General features: G+C 40.0%; 1 protein-coding gene and 1 long non-coding RNA gene across 5 annotated transcripts in view; one reads left to right on the top strand and one right to left on the bottom strand.

The window, feature by feature from the left end:
* Positions 1–1,701: 1,701 nt before the first annotated feature.
* LOC119723319 lies at positions 1,702–9,550 on the top strand. Its single transcript, XR_005270531.1, has 2 exons — positions 1,702–7,106; positions 7,137–9,550. It is a non-coding gene; the product is annotated as an uncharacterized LOC119723319 (long non-coding RNA).
* LOC119723316 (adenylyltransferase and sulfurtransferase MOCS3-like) overlaps positions 7,482–19,992 on the bottom strand; it is a 46,337-nt gene continuing 33,826 nt past the window's right edge. For 3 of the 4 annotated variants that reach the window (XM_038193876.1, XM_038193878.1, XM_038193875.1), the window contains exons 8-13: positions 17,878–17,986; positions 16,469–16,531; positions 15,693–15,856; positions 14,413–14,566; positions 13,564–13,656; positions 7,482–11,414 (exon numbers count right to left, since the gene is read on the bottom strand). In XM_038193876.1, coding sequence (XP_038049804.1) covers positions 11,263–11,414; positions 13,564–13,656; positions 14,413–14,566; positions 15,693–15,856; positions 16,469–16,531; positions 17,878–17,986 — 735 coding nt within the window. In that variant the 3' untranslated portion in view covers positions 7,482–11,262. Of the gene's footprint in view, positions 11,415–13,503; positions 13,657–14,412; positions 14,567–15,692; positions 15,857–16,468; positions 16,532–17,877; positions 17,987–19,992 lie in introns of all 4 variants that reach the window. The other variant, XM_038193877.1, reaches the window with a different exon arrangement.

Genomic DNA, 19,992 nt, shown 5'->3' with positions numbered 1-19,992 from the left:
TGAAATTGGCTTTCCAGTCATTATTATGTTTGGTGCTATAATTTTTTTTTAAATATGAAATATATTTTTGGGAGTTTGGGTTCCGCTTTTTTTGACTCACCCTGTATTTGTAATCAGTTTTCATTGTTGTGTGACCTTTACTTACGGGTCTACCTGAAGGTCAAAGTTGGTGAATTTAAAATACAGACAGAAGCCCCAAAATCAAAATGAACCAACTTTCTTCCAAACGCTTTGCAGGATTATGATAAAACCTGGTATGAACTTGACCCCCGTCCGAAGACGTTACAAAAATTGTGATGTCATCATGACGTCATCAGGTATCAAATTACAAGTGATTTATTGGTCAAAATTGGTTGAATTGAACTATAACTTGCAAATTGATCGAGTACATTTCTCATTGTTTGTAATCAGTTAGACATTGCCTCGGGCAATATTTTGGATTCCAGGGTACAAAGCCATTTGACCTTTACTTCTGGTGTTACCGGAAATGCAATGACAATTGAATATAACTCGTAAACCGAAGCATTTTACTAATAGTGAGGAATGTCAAACAGAAAAAAAGAGCATGATGATGTCATCACCTGAAAGGGCACCCTCTAGCAGCACATCCAAGACAGTTCAACTTCCACTTCCAATCCCGCTTCCTGAATTGAAAATCACAATGGTAACGTTTGCCTGAACCAGCCTATTACAAACCGTTTAGGAGAAAACCTGCCGAGATTTATTGTCCGGAAAAAGAAAGAAACTAAAGGTTTGCGTTTGTGTTACAAATGCAGAGTGATCGGGCAGACAACTATTTCATTGAACACTGCCCAGTTAAACTATGAATATTTTTTATGTCAGAACAAAGGATCACAAAATTCAACCTTTTCAATGACAACCAATTATTTTGTTTTAAAAAAAGTATACATTTTATGTACACGTACAAGTTATTTCTAGTTTAATGACGTCATCAGTCAAAAAAGGGGAAAGTGAATACTGATATAGTTCGAAGAGGATACATGTTCATTTTGAAGTAAAAATAACGTATGAAAATATGGAAAATATAAGTATATAAGTCAAGGGAGATAGTCAAGGGAGGTAGTCAAGGTTATAGAAAGATTATGTATCTCAATGGCCTGATTAGCAATGACCACTACAGTATATGTATTCACATAGACTCATTCTTTATATATATATAGAAGTTTTTCCAATGTTATTTTTGCCAGGTAAACTTTGGAATCGATTCCAAATGAAAGTGAGATTTCTGGACAGAATTGGAATCGATTCCAAAAAGGTTCGAGTCACCCAAGCCTAATTTGTAACAGCGATATATTTTGTAATGAAGGAAAAGTTGTTAGAAGGTGGCTTTAATAGCACCCAGAGCCTTGGCTTGGCTACCAATTAGAAATGCAGGAACACGTTAGCTGCTGTCCTTGTCTGAATGTACAGCTGTATATTTTAATAACAAAACCTCTACCATCTTCTTACAGAATCTGGACAAGAGAATTCCACTGAGTGGCACGGAAATAGCCGAAGCAGATATCGACCGAAAGCAATTTGTGTTTTGTTTGAAGCCCAACGAGAGCAGGAGGACTTATTACCTGCAGGCTGGTGGTCAGGAGGAGCTAAAGGAATGGATGCAGGCCATCTGCTTTGCCAAGGCTGCTAGTCATCAAGGTGGAACATCACAAACATGCTCTTTGCAATGACCATGGAGTTCGTGACATCATATGCATGACAAAATTGATATTTGTTATTATCAATGCAGTGCAATTTAGGCCATTTTCCAAAGAGTGCGGTGTCCTTTTTTTTTTTTTTTTTACCCCAGTTTCAACTCTTGCGCATTTGGATGGAGGAATCCAAACATGTAGATGGTGGTACGTTACGGTAGGCCTACTGAGGAGGGATTGCACCATGAAGTATGTGTGCTGTACATTTACTTAAGAAAACATGCGAAGTCAATTGGCACATCATGCTGTTGTTAATCAGACTGAACAGAGAGGGTCCAAGCAGCCACGTTTGGTTTATGTTCTCCCTTAACCTCCGAATTCTTTAAAAATCCACCAGGTTTGGGGATTCTGCAGGCCTTAGGAAGCTACAGCCTGCTGAACTATTAGGTTACACACCTATGTTTCTGACACACCTACATGTATGTTCCCACACACCCATGGATGTTCTGACACACCTATGTTCCAACACCCCTATGTTCCGACTGCTCATATTCCTATCCCTAACCCTAGCATAGAGCAGTCGCCAACTATTACACTGAAATATACGTGTGGATTGATGGCCCATGTAGTAAAGCATGTGCCCTTGATATGTTACAGTTTTTGGATTTTCTTCAGGATTGAAGAAGGTAACTAGCACGAGTTCTTTATATTTGATGTGGTTTTGAGTGTATGTGGTAACTATATGAAGTGTTTCTCTGTAGTTCTCTCACCCAGAAGTTGATATCAGATATTGGACCATTCTAACCTAGTCTTTACTGGATTAGCCAGGATTTGAACCCATCAAAAATAAAACATTAGGGGCCATTCAAAATAGTCAATGTTAATTTTTTTAAAGTCTTTTCAGTTTTCAATTTAAGTAATAGAAAAAAATAATACAAGAAGAAGGGGAACAAGTTAAAATACCCAGCGGCCTCTTCAAGATCGTCTGTCATTGGACACAGTAAAAGCTAATCCTAACAAAGCCCAAATGACCCTTTTTAAATTTTTGTAATATAGTGTCTTAGAAAACATTGTACAAAGTTTTGTGTGCTTGGCAATTTCCGTCTGTTTCAACTGCAAAGTTGCATGCTGGAAGCCTGGAAAAGCCATTGACCTTAAATATCTACTTCAATTTGAAGCATAAATTACTTTGTTCTTCAGTGTATTTATATATTAAAGAGTCATTCAGCATTTAAAAAAAAAACAACGAAATTTGGGGTGGATGGGTGAGTCAAAACAATTTGACCCACTAGTATACCGGTATTTTACATCGCTTAATACATGCTTTATTTAGAATCATTACCTTGTCAGTACATTGGACGTGGTATTTAGGGTCTCATCCTAATTTCCGTTTTCGAAGGCCAATTTTCCTATAATTTGACAGGAATGTTGTTTGGCTGGTATTCTACAATATGACATCACTGGGTTGAGCTGCAGTGACTACAATAAGACACTTTACTCTATATTGCCCATTTGCAGTCAAAAACAGGATTTTGTTTTGGTACCATATTTAGTTGGGGAGGAATATAGGGTTCCCATGCACCCCCTGGATATATTTTTTTTAACCTACTTTTTTGTAATCCTCAATGTGTCTAGTGAACGAATTTTGATGTTCCCAAGATCAAATATTGTCCCATGGGGTTCATTTGGCGGCCATCTTGGCGGCCATCTTGGATTTTGACGAAAATCAGTTATTTGACATAACTTTTGAACCAGGCATCATAGAAAGACAAATTAACATGTTTTACTGGGTAATTTGGTTGTGAGGAATCGATTGGAAGTGTTATTTTTATAATGTGGCGGCCATCTTGGAGGCCATCTTGGATTTCAACGAAAATCAGTTAATTGACTTAACTTTTTAACTAGGCATCATAATAAGACAAATGAACACGTTTTCCCGGGTAATTTGGGCGAGAGGAATCGATTGAAATCATTATTTGCATGATTTGGCGGCCATCTTGGCTGCCATCTTGGATTTCGAAGAAAATTGGTTATTTGACTTAACTTTTGTACTAGGGATCATAGGAAGACAAATTAAGCTGTAGGCTTAATCTTGTAAGTTGTAGTATTAGCAGGAAATGGTGATAGTGAACGAACAATCATAGCATAAATATAGTGCGGTATAATCATGCCAGTATGCATGGTGATGCGGCCCTATCCATCCCCTTCACTCATTGACTTGCTGCAGAAAACTGTTGAGGAAGCGGAGGATCAATAGTGGAAGAGCATCAAGCTCTTTCTATAGTGTGACAGTAAAGACCCACTCTTGAGTGGCAGTACCACGGCGAGTTCAGGTCAAGGATCAGGGTGCCTGAAATGCACCTGCCCGCTCCTTTCGTCTGGCTCCCTTGTCAGTCAGGAAATCATTTTTAGCATTTTCAGCCCATCTCACACCTTCCTGCATTCTCTGTCGTCTGCCGTGCATTCCCAGCTGTTGGAACCTATTCCAGATGACGTCCGGTCTCTCTTGCAGATTTCCTTATAGCGGAGATAGGGTCTCCATAAAGGAGATCCTTTAGGAGCAGACCTGAGTCCATCCTCTTGACATGGCCGATGCCATCTAAGACGTCTAATGCTGAGGAGAGCAAACGTGCTCGGGATACCAGCACGCCCTACGACCTCCGTGTTGGTCACTCGATCCTGCCAGCTTATACAGAGGGTGCGTCCTATCGGAGGTGGAAGCTGTTTTAGTGATCTCTTCTCCTGACCGGCATAGGTTGTCGAGGCTTCACAACCATGGAGGAGTGAACTGAGGACACCGGCCCGGTACACTTGAATCTTGGTGTGCCCAGTCATCGTGATGGTTGTTCCAGACTCTCTTGCTCAGTCTAGTTTAATATGACAGCTGCGGCCTTGGCTATTCTGCTGTTAAGCTCTGTGTCAAGAGACAGTGTGCTGGAGATGGCTGAAGCGATGTAGGTATCCACCACCTCAAGAGCAGGTGCGTTGATGGTGATGGAAGGAGGGCGGTCTACAGTGTATATGTTCTGAGACATGACATTGGTCTTTTTCAGGCTGATGGTCGGCCCAAACTGATTGCGGGCATGGGACAGGCAACCGATGAGCCACTGGAGCTGGGCTTCATTGTGGGAGCCAACGCTGTGTCATCAGCAAACAGCAGTTCATGGATGAGGACCTCGCGAATGTTGGAGCGGAGGCAAGAAGTGTTAAATCAGCTTGTGTATGCATATATAGACACCCTTGGTGTAGTCTCCAAAAGCGTACTGTAGGAGCATGGAGTAGAACATACCGAAGAGAGTGGGAGCCAACATGCAGCCCTGTTTTACTCCAATTCTCACTGGGAAGGCATCTGATGTTGCACATTTGAAGTACACTGTGCTGTGCATGCCCTAGTGGAAGGATGTTACCATGCCCAGCAGCCTGGGAGGGGCGGGACAGCTGATCTTCTGCAGCAGTTTAAAGAGCCTACTTCTGCTGACCAGGTCGAAAATCTTTGTCAGGTCTATATGAAGTCAGTATAGAGTGGCATTTTCTGCTCCTGACGCTTTTCCTGCAGCTGGCAAAGTGAGAAGATCATATCCACAGGGGATCTGCCTTCGCTGAAGCCACACTGTGACTCGGAATAGACCTTACCGACAAAGCTGAGCAGAGAGATTCCGCGATAGGTATTACAATCGCACCTGTTGCCCTTGTTTTTCTACAAGGTGACGATATTTGCATCACGTACATGTATGTCGGAACGTTACCCATTTCCCAGCAGGGGCTGAGGAGTTTATGAAGTCGTCACAGCAACGCTGGTTCCCCGCTCTTTAGGACTTCAGGTGGGATACCTGAATAGTGGGATACCTGGGTTGGCTTCCAGGGCGGCATCTCTCACCACATTCTGTGTTGCATACAGCTCAAGGTAGTGTTCCACCCATGTTCCAGCTGTTTCCTTTGATCGGTGATAACTTCTTCCGTCTTGGACTTCAGCATTGCCATTTTTTAGATATTCGGTCCTATTGCCTTCTTGATGATGCCTTAATACAGCCTTCTTGCATCACTGGTCTCTTGCGGCCCTGAGAGCATCTTTTGTGCTGGGACTGGGATCCTTCTTGTGGGCAAGGAAAGCCTTCTGTTGGCAAGGATTAGGCTCGTAAGCGTTCCTACGTTCTCCTTTCCCGTAGGAAGAAGCGGCGAGGTCGTGAATCATCACGCAGGTGGAACCACTTGAATTCCACATCACACTGCCACCACCGCCTGTAAGTTCTGCCAGAGCCTCTCCAAGACTGTCAACAAACTGCTTATTCCTCTCTGGGTTGTTGATACAGCAGGTGGTGATTCACAGTGACACTAATCTTGGTGAGGTGGGGCTTTTTTTGGTACGAGCTTCACTTTACTGGTAACTGGCTACGAGGGAATGGTTTGTATTACCATTAACCACCTTAGGGGTTTACCCCCTTAGCCTTTACCATTCCCAGGGCTATCCGCAGGCAGTGGCTGAAAATTGAGGTAGACTGTCAACCAAGACTTTAACGAGCTCGACCAACCTGGGTTTGTGATCAGTTTTCCTTGTCCTAGGCAGAATGCCTACCCTGGCTTAAGAGTTCTACCAGCTAGGGTTTGATAAAATCCCTAAAAAGTAAAAGGTAAAGAGGACGAGCCCGTGTTCCAGTGAACACAGGTTCGTTCCTTTTATAACCTTAACTTTGTAGGGTTTGTGATCGGAGTTTCCTAGGCATGCTAGGTGGACTTACAACCAATTCTAACGAGCTCCACCGACCCGGAGCAACCTTGTTATAGTCCGAGGGACTCTCCGACACCCTCTGCCATTCAGCACAAATGGGGTTGGCACGAGAAGTCAGACAGTAGTATTTGGTTAAGAGAGGCTAATGGTGAGACACTGTGCTAAACAATGGGATACTTCAATGGGGAAGGAGCAGCTCAATCCGCCATTCCACTCCAGCACATCCTTACCTTTTTACCCCTGGAATATTAGAGTTTGGAATACATGTAGTCTATTGTTTTGCAAGAGTCCGAGTGCAAATTATAAGTTTTAAGGTATTTAACTTGTTTCTATCATTAAATAATTACGTTATATCGATTCGCCATGCCCAAATTACCCCTAAGACGTACGTGCTCACTCATCTTAACGGTATAATGCCTGGTTCAAAAGTTATGTCAAATAACCGATTTTCGTCAAAATCCAAGAGGGCCGCCAAATGCCCATGGGACAATATTTGATCTTGGGAACATCAAAATTCGTTCACGAGACACCTTGAGGATTACAAAAAAGTAGGTTAAAAAAATATATCCAGGGGGTGCATGGGAACCCTATCTTCCTAATAGACTAATTGAACCCCAATAAAAGTTAGGAAAATGCACCTGATTTCATGCTGATCAGCTAATGTGCACTGGAGCTATTACAATAAGTTTCATGAGGGAACATTATGGTCCCCCCCCCCCACTTGATAGGTTTCATTTAGTTCAGTGCAATCACTAAAGGTTTCATTTAGTTCAGTGCAATCACTAAAAGTTCAAACAAGGGATCACCCTTGCTAAATTTATATCATGTACAGAAAAACCACTTGATTTGTGTGGTTGCTTCAGACAGCTTTGTTGGATGATCAAACCAAAGACAAAATGTTTGCTATGCCAAACACAGTGGGGTCCACAAACAATTGATCGGAATAGCGATCATCTGTTATAGTGAAGCTTGGCCACCAATGCTTACTATATTTAAATATGGTAGCCAAAGGGATGTCTTAATAGCTAAGAGTTTGATGTTGCAGTGTTCAGTGCTGTGAATCTTATGTACATGTACAGGAAAAAGCAATACCAATGTTACAAGAAAACTCAAGTCCAACAGAAATTTTACTGAAATTGAACAACTATGAATAATGTCACACAAACTAATTGGTAATTTTATAATGCAGAAACAGTACAGGGACACTTATGGGTATGTTGAAAGTAGAATCATTTTTAAAATTTTGATTTATGACAGTCATAAAACGATATTTCTGTCGCAGTACATGTATATTTAAACTGTTCATCAAAATAGGCTTAAATGCAGACATGTTACAAATAGTCCGATGTTGACACAACTGCCATATTATGTGACAGGAAATACATGCACTGCAATCACACAGGTCTCGCCCCACTACAGCATGAAGCCTGTTCCATGGTGTGTTGTAGCAAAAAGGCGCTGTTCCATTTGGTCATTATGACAACATACAAAGTACATGTGTACTTACTTCTGTGATAAATTACTATAATAGTTTTTAAAACATATTTTATTTACTACAAATTACCTTGGAGATTACTTGGAGATCTGTAGTCTAGCCTCTATTATTAGATAATGTTGAACAATTGTTGACTGCTGTGATGTGAGATATGGCGGTTTTAATACCCAAGGGGTGCACAACACACAAAGTGACGCCGAGGATGCTATGCGCCCTAAGGGGGTTAAAAACAACATATGCCACATCCAGCAGTCAACAATTGTTTTGTTATATCTTGCCAATAAGTTACAAAGATACAGATTTAAAATCTCTAATCAAAAAATAAATGAAATCACTGCAGAGTAAGTAGTTTTGATTACTGTGAGCTGTCCTGCCAGACATGAGATTGGAACGGTGGAGTTCTGAGGTGCGTGGGTCCTACACTAGTCTTGGCCCAAGACGCTAGTGATCAACACCGGATCGTGCATAGTGCGCCCTCTTAATGACACAATAATAAGACCATCGCGTCATGTACTAATATCTTTGGAATTTCATAGTAGCGGTTTAACTTTTCCCTAAGCTTTTCTAGGGAATCAATCAGCGATCGCGTAATGGTTTATGTTCAGTCGCGCGGTTGTAAATATACGTGCTATGTGCGGAAATTCAACTGTGAAGTGTGGTGATCAAGCTTCGCTAATGCAACTCGGTGATACCCACGCGCGACTACCGGTATAAATAGGAAGCTGCCATTTTGTTTGACGATATTAATATTTACATCAACAGTCTAATTTACATATAACGGCCACGCCTCCATTCCTGCAAAATTCCTGCAAAATTCCCAAGACGTTAGTGAGAGAAAGTAAAAAACAGTTGTGCGTGAGCAACATTAACTAAAATCACTATCGATCACTTGGCCCAAGACTAGCCCTACACATGCACCCTTCATGTACGCGAATATATGCAACATGATTATATGCAACTCAGTTCATATGAATAACCAGTCATTTTAGACTGGACACGTGGCAGTTTTAGACCAATGAAATGACAATATCCAAAACAAGATGTAACAAAAATTATAGCAGTTTGCAATTGGCAGAGACCGTGTAAACATCTGATATAAATGCAATTTGTCCTGGGCCGATTTCACAAAACTCATCTCAGGACTTAAGACGAGTCCCTGCTGAAAGATCGATCCTAGCTAAGATACGTTCTAGGACCGATTTCACTAAACGCATCTTGAGCAAGATGTGACGGAAATACAGGTTAAGGGAATTGTGATTGAACAAAGACCCAATTGCCAATTTTACGGCTGTTTCATGTTTGTTTTTACTGCTCGAGGAAATGGTTGATAAGAAATGCACAAAATCAATTTTCCTGCACATTCATAGAACATGAAGTTTCACCTGGAAAAAAAATTATTGTGTGCTTATATAGCATTACATAGTCACAGTTAACCACTGAATTAATACCCTTAATTATGATTGCCCAAATCGCTCCCCGGTTTCATCCCTCTATATCGAGAACCGGTAATGTTGTTATTTAGGTCTAGGGTTATAATTAAGTTAGAAATAAATCATTATTAAAACTACCCGCATGTCAAAACTCCTTTCATAACTGTTTCTACAGTGGTTTTCCTCCTCTTGTGTTGAAATTAGCTTTGAAACTGTCGCGAAAATACATCCTTAGGCCGAAACTCGCCTTTAATGAAAAGACAGTGCACTGATTTTGAGATACAAACTAATGCACATAATCATGACATTAGATGACCCTTAGACCAATCTTAAGTTAAGACGAGTTCAGTAGTGTTGCTAAGGAAGTTAGGATGTGTTGTATGCATCTTAAGTTTGGTGAAATCGATCCTGGGACAAGTTGTGAGTTGCGTTTCCTGAAATTGACCCCTGCAATGTTAACACTGCTATGCCTATTTAATAAAAAAGAACTTTCACTCTTAACCGCACAGGAAAACTTCTTACTGAGCAGCATTTGGTTATGTTGTGATTTTGGCTGTAGTCCCTGTGCACTTCTGACTAGCACCCCTTACTCCTGGGTGGAGAGAGGCTTACTCAGGGTTCCCACACAAATCTTAGAATATATTCCATGAAATTCCAGGACAAAATTAGGACTTTCCATGATCCATCACCAATTTCTACATTTTGCATCTTCTTTACAATACACTGGCCAGTCATTACACTGAGGCAAGTCTTCCAGTTTGACAAGACTATTGAGCAACAAGTATTCAGTATCAGTGTTGTAGTCGAGTCACCAACGCTGAGTCCGAGTCTCAAGTCACTTGTTCTTAGTTGTTCATCAAACTACACGTAATCAATTTTTTAAAATTATTTTTCAATCATCCATTCTGTCTTTTAAGTAAATCCCAGTGTATATAGTTTATCTTGTGTGTGTGTACATGTTGTTTAGGCCCAAAATGTGCTTTCCTTTTAATTCCCATCCCTAAAAAAAACCTCCATCCCTTCCCTCCATATTTTATCATCAAAACATTATTCGTCAATGATCCTTTCCCATCCCTACCCCTTCCCTTGACGTCCCACTTTGTTCCACTTATTCAATTGTTTTGTAGTCTGTGACACTGTGCATATCCTAATCTGAACTTTATTTTTTGTTTTATATTATTTATTGAAAATTCAAATATAAGTTTTGAATTTTAAAGTATTTTTTTTTTAGATTGTCTCTTGTAAAGTGCTTGTTAGATTGAATTTTAATCACTTTTTAATGTTTTTTTCATGTACTGCCATTTTAATTCAGCCTTAGGGCTGCGTTTTAATAAACGTAAGCAGAAACTCGCTGGTACCGGACTCTTTTTGGCATGACACCAGGCCCTGGTACTTGTCGTGCAGGCGCTAGGCGTGCGTGCGCGGCCCCTGGATATGATTTTCCACGGTGCCGTGTTTTGTGTATGGAGTAAAAGAGAATGCTACGTTCGTCGCACAAATACATAACATTGTTTTTTTCTTTGATGAGTCACGAGTCACCAAGCTTGAGTCCGAGTCATCATGGTCGGGTCCGAGTCCAAATCATTTTCCAATGTGACTCGAGTCGAGTTCGAGTCACGAAAAATGTGACTCGAGTCCGACAACACCGATGAGTATACATTCGTAAGAGGAAATATAGAAATTGGGATGCAAACTGGAGGACTGCCTTAGCCAAATATTACGCATCATTCCATGACTTTCCATGATTGCTCTAAATTCCAGGACTTTCTAGCTTTTTGATTGGGGGAATCCTGCCAACTCAAGGATACTGCTTTTGAACCCCGACCCTCTGCTCACGCAAGTAACCCAAGTCACAAACACAAACATCTGTATTTGTTGGTGTGAATTTGACAGCAGTCTATACTACAAGGAAGATGTTTATTGTGGTTTTGGCCATTTACAAATCTTAGTCTCTACTCCTTAGTATCTGGGGAAGTTGGGATCAATGTGGTTAGTCCATGCTGCTAATCCCCCTTTGATGTCCTTAATCACAGCTGGAAAAGAGGCTAGCTTCTCTTGTAACAACTTCACAGCAATCTGCGAGTCATTGCCTCGTCTGCAAATCACCAACACTATCAAAACGAACAAAAATAGAGTCAAATTACCCTTAGGAAAACATGGATTCAAAAACTAGAGGTCTCTAATCGTCGTAATCGACTGTCAACTTGAAGTAACCAAGTAATCCATTAGCACTTGTACTAGTACATTGTATTACAGTGGATTTATTCCGTGATGAATCCAAAGGACCATACAGTGCAGGGGTGGTTTAGGGTGGTACTGCCAGTAACAAGTAGTAATATTTAACTACAAGTAATCCAATACAATGTATTGCGTTTTGCCCTGGTTCGGTTCAGGTTCAATCCAGAAATTTTAATCCGAACTTGGTTCGGTTCGGGTAATACCAATAGGCAGCAAAGTGCAATATAAAAGGCATTGCTGCAGATTTACATACGTTAATCGTTTGCAAATACTTCACTTTTAAGGCACCTTCCAGGACTGAGTCACGTGCCAGAATTAACCTAGCCACAACAGACTGCCACTGCTTTCGAGCGTGACATTTAATAGGAAAATTCAGCTGTTTACATAGTTTATCTTACCCCAAATGCTTCTCAACAACCTTTGGATGTCAAAAATGCTCAGAAAATTACCACTCTGAATTTCTTCTTTTACATCGATGATTGAGAGAGCATGAAGCATTGCCAAACAGATTTCAAATTAGGTAAACAATTATTTCACGATGTGACCCGTAAGGTTTTGACCTCCAAGTTGTCTTATAGCAACTGTGTAAACTGGTTCCCGCCAAATACAGATGCTGGAATGATAAAAGGGCTGGGAACCAGCTGTCCTACTTGTGAACCACAATGCGGCGTGAAATATGTCGTGGATGAAAGTGGAATGTTTTTTTCTGTGCACATACTTTTCAGTTTTCATTTGTTTATTTCAAGTAATTCATAGTTGGATTCATAACATCTGAGCATGATTTTATTCAAATTGCTGCCAGTGCTTTTATGTGGTCGCTCAATCCGCCATGCATGGTCACCCGACGCAGCTTGAAACACGAATTGTGTTGCTCTTGTACATGTTTTTAAAAACTGTAAATAGACGTGATTTGACTGTCCTTTCATTTGAAGTCAGTACTGTCAACCTATAGTTTTTTATTAAATTAAAAGGAAACTCTGATATTTAATGGTGCAAGTTTTGATCATTTTGTTTGAGCAAATAAAAATATGTGGCACTAAAATCACATTTCCAAGCTGCTGAACTGAACAATTCAGTTCAGTTCAGTTCAGTTAGGTTTGGCAGTCCCATGGTCGGCAAATTTCAGCTGCAGCATTAGTTACAGGGCAATTGTGTGGGCGGGTTTATGTCAGCCAGTGAAACATCAATTCATTTGAACACCAGTTTTCAACGGTTGCGATGGGTTTAAAGAGGTTGTGGAATGCTTGAAGACATTTCCGTCATTTTTCGGGTATATGTAGCCTAAGGTGTGATGAAATAAAACGACTATTGTGTCTCTCATGAAATGACTACAAAAGGTACTTTTGAAAGCTGTTTTTCAGGTCCTGTTTCGAACCGAACGTGCAATTTGTGTAAAAGTCGTCGTTGGGGCAGCAAACAAAACATACTAAATCGTGACGTAATAAACAGGACTCGTTTACACTACGCTGCATCAGGAGTCCTGTTTATTACGTCACGATTTACTATGTTTTGTTTGCTGCCCCCAACGACGACTTTTACACGAATTGCACGTTCGCCGGTCAAAACAGGACCTGAAAAACAGCTCTCAAAAGTACCTTTTGTACTCATTTCATGACAGACACAATAGTCATTTTTATTTCATCACACCTTAGGCTACATATACCCGAAAATGACAGAAATGTCTTCGAGCATTCCACAACCTCTTTAACTATGGACCTTATGCATTGCGGTGTCTCAGAGGGTAGTCTTTGTTATTGTAAAGTTACATGTATCAATAATGAATGTAAAGAAAGGTTCACTCATGCCTATCCAAGCAATACAAAAAGTTTGCCTTCTAACTCGGCCTTAATTTATAAGGTCTATTCAACTCTCCAGACTCGAGAAACATTGTGTTTGAAGTAAATAAGTCTGGGAACTAGACAAGGTGATGTAAGTAGAGCGCTCCTAGCTGTCCACCCTCACCTATAAGGATCTATGTCCTGTGAGTGGGTTAAACAAAGCTCCCAACATATGAGCTTGTACCTTGTGCTTTCTCCCCAGTGTCTGCTCTATTGACAGCCTCTCTTCTGATGAGATCCACACAATCTGATTTCCCTAAATCATTGATTGGAATATCTGTAAGGATTGTTAAGAAGTACAAGAAACTGGAAGAAATCAAAATGCAAAACCTTCATCACCTAAAAATGTGGATTGGAATGTACAGTCACATAAGACAAAGATAAGGGACAGACTTTGACAACATTGATTGGTGTTCTGTTAGCCTGGGCTTACAAGCAAATTTCAAGAAGTTGCATAAATTTGCTAAGCACAGAAAATAAAGTGTAGTTGCTTATGACAATAGCATATGATTCCTTCCTCACCTATACCACCCTAAATACCAAGGGCATAATCTCCAACAGTCAAATGTATTAAAGTTATGAAAAAACGGAGAACATACAGTAAAGAAGCTTTGAATGTACTGTTTTGATACAAGGATATCGGAAATAAACAGCGCCCCCTAGTGTCATGTGGTCTGTCCTCTCCCCCTCCCCCCCCCCCACCCCACTTTTTTAATGTCCACAGGTGGGCAGTTTTAAGATTTTTTGTCATTCCCCACCCCCCTCCTCCAGTTGCCAACACGGATTTACGCCACTGATCAATACATAAAATAACTACACGGTATTTTCACTCGGAGGCTCTATGGAATGAATTTGGCTTCCTAATTCAACTAACATCAATATGTCATTTAAAGAAGCTCAATATTTGAATGTTAAGCTACTTTAATTGGCTCGGGCTCAAGTAATAATGGTCATCTCAAAAAACAACTGTCAAATCCAAACAGTCTGATTCAACAACTCGGCTTCATTGACCTCTGCATGAAAAAAAGGATACTGATGAAATGAGGCAGTCTGCAGATTTCAAATTCCACTGCTGGTCTGACATCCAGTAAGACTAATGACGTGACCACATTTTCCTCTTGAAGTATCGATGACAAGTTGTCAACACTGATTCTGTCTTCAGGAGAGAGAAGATGAAGGCTCACACACTGTCAACAAGAAGATTGGGAGAATCAACCAATAGAGGTATACAAAAGACCATGGGAAACAAGTCAATCAATGTTCAAAGATGTAAGGTCCTTACACTTCAACTTCAATTTTTCCCCAACCAATTTGATCCTTGAGTAATTAATTTTTAACAAAAGGAGTAAATGTTTTCTAATTCATACGCCTGCAACACCAAAAAAAAAAGAAGCCCTTTATTTAGGGTACAAAAGGATCCACCTGCAACTAGACGGGCTGCGGTCCTTATGTTATCAAAACTGATAAGGGCAGGTACCAGTCTGCCCTTTGATAATTCTTGTCATCCTGCCAATAAATCAAAACTTAATTATTCCACAACTTACTAACTTAGTACAGAGTACTTGTACTTCTGAGTACAAGTACAGGTCTCCGAGTATGAGTACTTCCGAGTATGAGTACTTCCGAGTATGAATACTTCCGAGTACAAGTACCTGCATTACGAGTATCAGTACAATGTACTTCTTTTTCCGAAAATGGCCGTACAGCAGATGGTTCATTGTGCGTATTTGGCCCAGGCCTACTCAGACGGATAAACAGACCCACTTACGGCTAGCTGTTAAATGTGTTTGTCGGGGCATGCAGAGAAAAAAATCAGGAAAGTTTGACTTCTCTGCAAGCCAATCAGCCATTTCCAATTGAAAGTATCGATAATAAAATAAGGCCGTGGTAAGTCAAACCATACCATTTTTTTTTAGTACTGCTATTTGAGTACTAGTACTTTGATGATCCAGTACAATTTTGACAGGTCGAGTACCAGTACTCTGCTGCCCGAGTACGAGTACAGAGTACTGGGACTTAGGGGCTTATAGACTTTGTTTACATGTATCACCTCACCCTGCTACAAAGAGAAAATGTGGAGGCATGACTGGGAGGGACTCTTGAACACATTGTCCATGGCACCTGACGTTCATGGGAAGATACTGCATGTGCAGATTTGTGCATTCCGAATAAAATAAGTCACTTTGTGAGTGGTGAGGAAGCACCCTATACTGTTTATGCATATGCCACGGCAGTGATTGCATCTTGGTCAAGAAAAGAATCCTCACCTTAGCACCAACATGATGACCCCCCCCCCCCCCCCAATTTGTTTACCTTGTCTGTGGCACTTGCTCCGCAAAATTGTTCATAATCGATGAGATTTTTGACCGAGGGTTGGGTGCCACAGACAGCACAGCCTGGCTGTTTTGGCCTTAGTTTGATGGTGCGAAGACTGCCATCTAATCCATCAACAAGGAGAAGCTTCTGACTGAAGGAAACTGAAGGAATCATTAAAAAAAAATGGTCAGTGATGTGTATGTCACCAATTATTGTCATTCTTGGAACACTGCTCTGTGACTCCCTGCATACAGTGCCCTTCTCAAGACAGGTCTTTGCTCCTCTGCAGTGGACATTTTGTACTTCATTTTCATGAAATTCAACTTTTAAAGAACAAAACCTTTCCTCGAGGAGAACACTTAAAGTCCAAGCGGTCTATTTTGTTGGTCTTTTAGCCAGTGTTGGAGGTCTCGAGGCCGGCCTCGAGGCCGATTTTCATGGCCTCGGCCTTGGCCTCAGAGTGCAAGGCCTCGGCCTTGGCCTTGGAGTGTTCCGGACTTGACGAATAGGTCAAGGCCAGCTCAAGGCCGGCTCGAGGCCGCCCACTTTGATGTGTTTTCTATTTCAATTAATTTAAAGTTTTTACCGTATCAAACCTTCAAAAATCTGCCACAGAGGTTGTGGCCTCGACTACAACACTGCTTTTAGCTTTTATGATTTGTATCTCGTAATATTCTTTACCAAATATTATTTTTTGAACTTTGTATCTCTCATGAGATCTGCAACAGTTAATGACTGTTGTCTGTACCTCTGAGTAATAAGGGAAAACCTACCACTTATACCCAGAGCAATTTTCAATGCCTCCAGTGCCTGAAAGCATCCAATGATCCCAGGAACTGCATGAAGGACAAAATCAAGACCAATCAGAAGTAAAAATTCAGTAAAATTAACCTTGGAACTCTGACACAGTACATGTACTTACCTTAAATTTCACAGGGACATTTCTGTGAGACCAGACACTGAAAAAGGATATATGACTGAGCTACACAATCAAGGGCTAAACAAGATAATTCAACAACCAATAAACTACTAGACGACCTCTTAAAAAAAAAATTTAAGTCAGAATAAGGTCCTTTATTTCATTCTGTCCTTTATTTCATTTCAACTTGTTATTGTGATGAAAACCCAGAGGTTAGAGTAGATTTCATTTCTGGATTTTCAAGGAACTTTAACCAGACAAGAAAACTAAACATGTGACATTGCTACTTCTTGTTCAAATATAGACTGGAAAGGTTATACAGGATAAGACATTTTGTAGTTCTATAGTTTTATTTATAATTCATAAATACCTAATACACTTTACCCATTCCTATTTGTTGAGAGCCCGTGTCGTGGCGGATCTTAAACGGATGATAAAGACATGGCTGGCTGGTCTTAAACACTTTCGAGTGTCAAATGCAATTTGGACTCCCTTGAAATCTAGTGCCTTTAACATTGTCATTCCTCATGTAGGCATGCGCAATACTACCAGTGAATCAGTATTTCATAGTCCGAAATTCACACTGCACCAGCCCAGCTGCATTTTGCACGACATCGTGCAGAATGCGGGGCGCGCACACCAATATCCTTTAAGGTAAAGAGTTGTAGAGGGACATTCCATATTATAGTCAGAGGGGTAGTTCATAAATCATGAAGTGAACTTGTTGAACAAACTGGTTGGCAACGTCTAGTTTTTGACTTGTTTTGATTTTTGGACAGAACAGATTTTGTTTTTTTACCGAAAAGGTATTTATGAATGGGAATAAATATGTGCTTGGTCGGTATTAAACACTCTGTTTAAGACTGTTTGGAGTCTGGAGTGCTGATAATTACCCTCGGCTACGCCTTGGGTAATTATCACCCATCCAGACTCCAACCGGTCTTAAACTAGTGCTGCAGCCGAACCGCCAAACCGAACTAAACATATCCGAATAGCCCTAAACATTGTACCATGGACATGTACATTATACATGTATATGCACTTCTGAAGCCGAACCTAACCGAAGCTCGGAGAAATAAAATTCAAAATCATCTCACTGTAACACCAATCAAACAAACGATCTTGTTGACCCCTTTAATTTGATACCACACTTATTGTTGTAATACTTGTAGTTCTGAAGATATAACAAATTTCTAAAAAAAAAATTGGACTTTGTCCACTTCTTCATGGAACTGCATTTCTAGTGCAAAAGTTTTTACTTACCTACACCAAGAACGCCTCCAGAGGAGCAGTTTGTGACTGTCTCAGGAGGGGGAGGTTTAGGATAAAGACATCGGTAGCATGGGCCACCCTCATAGCTGTACACAGTCAGCTGCAGAAAGAGGAATGTCACACTCACATTGCTTGTTTCAAAATCTGCTTAAGTCATATACATTTTGTCTCATTTCTTGATGAATTTCAGGGAAATAATAAAGTACGCTCCAAATTGTTATAACATTTGTTCAGGCTACATTACAGTAGACATTTTACCAATTTGGGACCTTGAAGACTTTTAAAAAAATGCTTTGCTGGAAAAATTGTTTTGGTATCATATTGACATGGCATTTTCACTTCGATTTTTGTATGAAATAGTTCTAGTTAGGAGTATCTGCACTGCTTGGGTGCTGTCTGCTGGAGCAAGTTGATTTCGAGTTTATTTGTGCTTTAACTTCAAGATCCACTGCGTTGGGTGTCTTTTAGTTTGCATTTTGGATTTGGTCTTAAGTTTTAATTTCAATCCTGGTTTCAGTTCTTGCTTCGGTTGTTTTAAAATCTTTCTTATGAGTCTTGAAATTTTGTAAAAAAAAAATAAAAAATTTAAAAAAAAGTTTTGGGGTCTTTTTTTGTTTGAATCTAAGGATTTGTGTATATTGTCTTCATTCACCACTCCCTAGGAACCTTCCTCATCCAAGCAAATCCCAACACCATGGTAAACTGTACACATAAACAGTTGGATTCCGTGTATTTGTGGTATGCCTAATCCCACGTAAAGCATAGTCAGTTTACTTGTGCAGTACTCATCCTAACAGATTCCAACAAACCCTGATGTTGCGAGTTTGGCTGGTTGGGGATCGTTTGGGTTAATCCAGTTTCTTGTGACCTTTCCCTTCAAAGATCCTGAGATTATTTTAGTTTGGCTACATGCAATCCTTTACTGCAAGTTTCCAACATGTGTCACTTTCCCAGGTTACACAAACACTTAAAAACTGGCGTCTGCCCCAATATATGTTGCATGGAACAATGGTTGTATGAATAAAAACTAGCATTTGCTTTTACATGTACTACCAATTTTTAAGCAATTAATATTAATAAATACAGCAGTTTTTCGCAGAAGTATTTGCTTTATATTTTCAAGGTTGCCCCAACCCAGCCTTGAAAACTCACCAGTAAATACTTGAAATCTGAAGCATTTACTGCTTTTTATTCATACGAAATGAAGTAAACACTTCTTGTCAAGAGCAAAAGCTAACAAGTAAAAAGTTAATGCTGTCTAGTGAATGCTGAACAGTAAAAGAAAACATTTATTTGTATGGATTCAAGCATTTGCTTTTCCTTAAAGCTTATACTCAAAAGTCAATGCTTTTACTTTTTGCTTAAACTTCCTAGCATTTGCTAGTGTTGATTCACATGACCGAATGATCTTGGCTAAGCGGCAATATAGAATGTATCTGGTTGCAGGGTTGGCGATTTTTTGATTTAAAAAAATAAATAAAAAAAGTCAGACTTTTTTTTATTTAAATCAGATTTAAAAATTTTTTTTTAACTTTCAAAATATTGATATGTCTAAACATGTGTCTAAATCTCCCCATGCACCCTCACGCCCATCACAAAGGAGTTTACAGGTTCCTATAATACCCATCATCCACAAAACTCAATAAATTAATGCTTTTGACAAAAATTGTATTGAATCAGTGATTTAAAAAATCACTTGACTTCTTCTACATGTAGTCTACATCATTGGTTCAATGGTACATTGATACTGAAGACACTTTAAAGGTACAGTGCCTGATTGATACAGCTGAGATACGTTGTGTGTGGATATGAATGAAAACTTGATTTATGGTACCTGTAGTATACAAAAAATACAACAGTTCTCCATGGGCATGTTGATTTCATTAAAATGCTTCTAATTTCAAAACCGGCAGCACTGATCCTTGTGTAACTTGCAGTGTTTGAAGGTGGAGAACAGAAATCAGGCCTTACATCTTTAAAAGGTTTTAAATAAATCTCAATCTAAATTTGTAGGGAGAAACGTTAGGAATAAGACTATCAATATGGACTTTTATTACACCTTTTGATGGTTCATGTAAGCCTGCCTACACGAGCTCAGTTGATTCA

Source organism: Patiria miniata, unplaced genomic scaffold, assembly GCF_015706575.1.
Source record: "Patiria miniata isolate m_02_andy unplaced genomic scaffold, ASM1570657v1 HiC_scaffold_17, whole genome shotgun sequence".
In the NCBI taxonomy this organism is placed as follows: Eukaryota; Metazoa; Echinodermata; class Asteroidea; order Valvatida; family Asterinidae; genus Patiria; species Patiria miniata.
The sequence above is the reverse complement of the archived record's forward strand: the minus strand, read 5'-3'. Positions and strand labels throughout refer to the sequence as shown.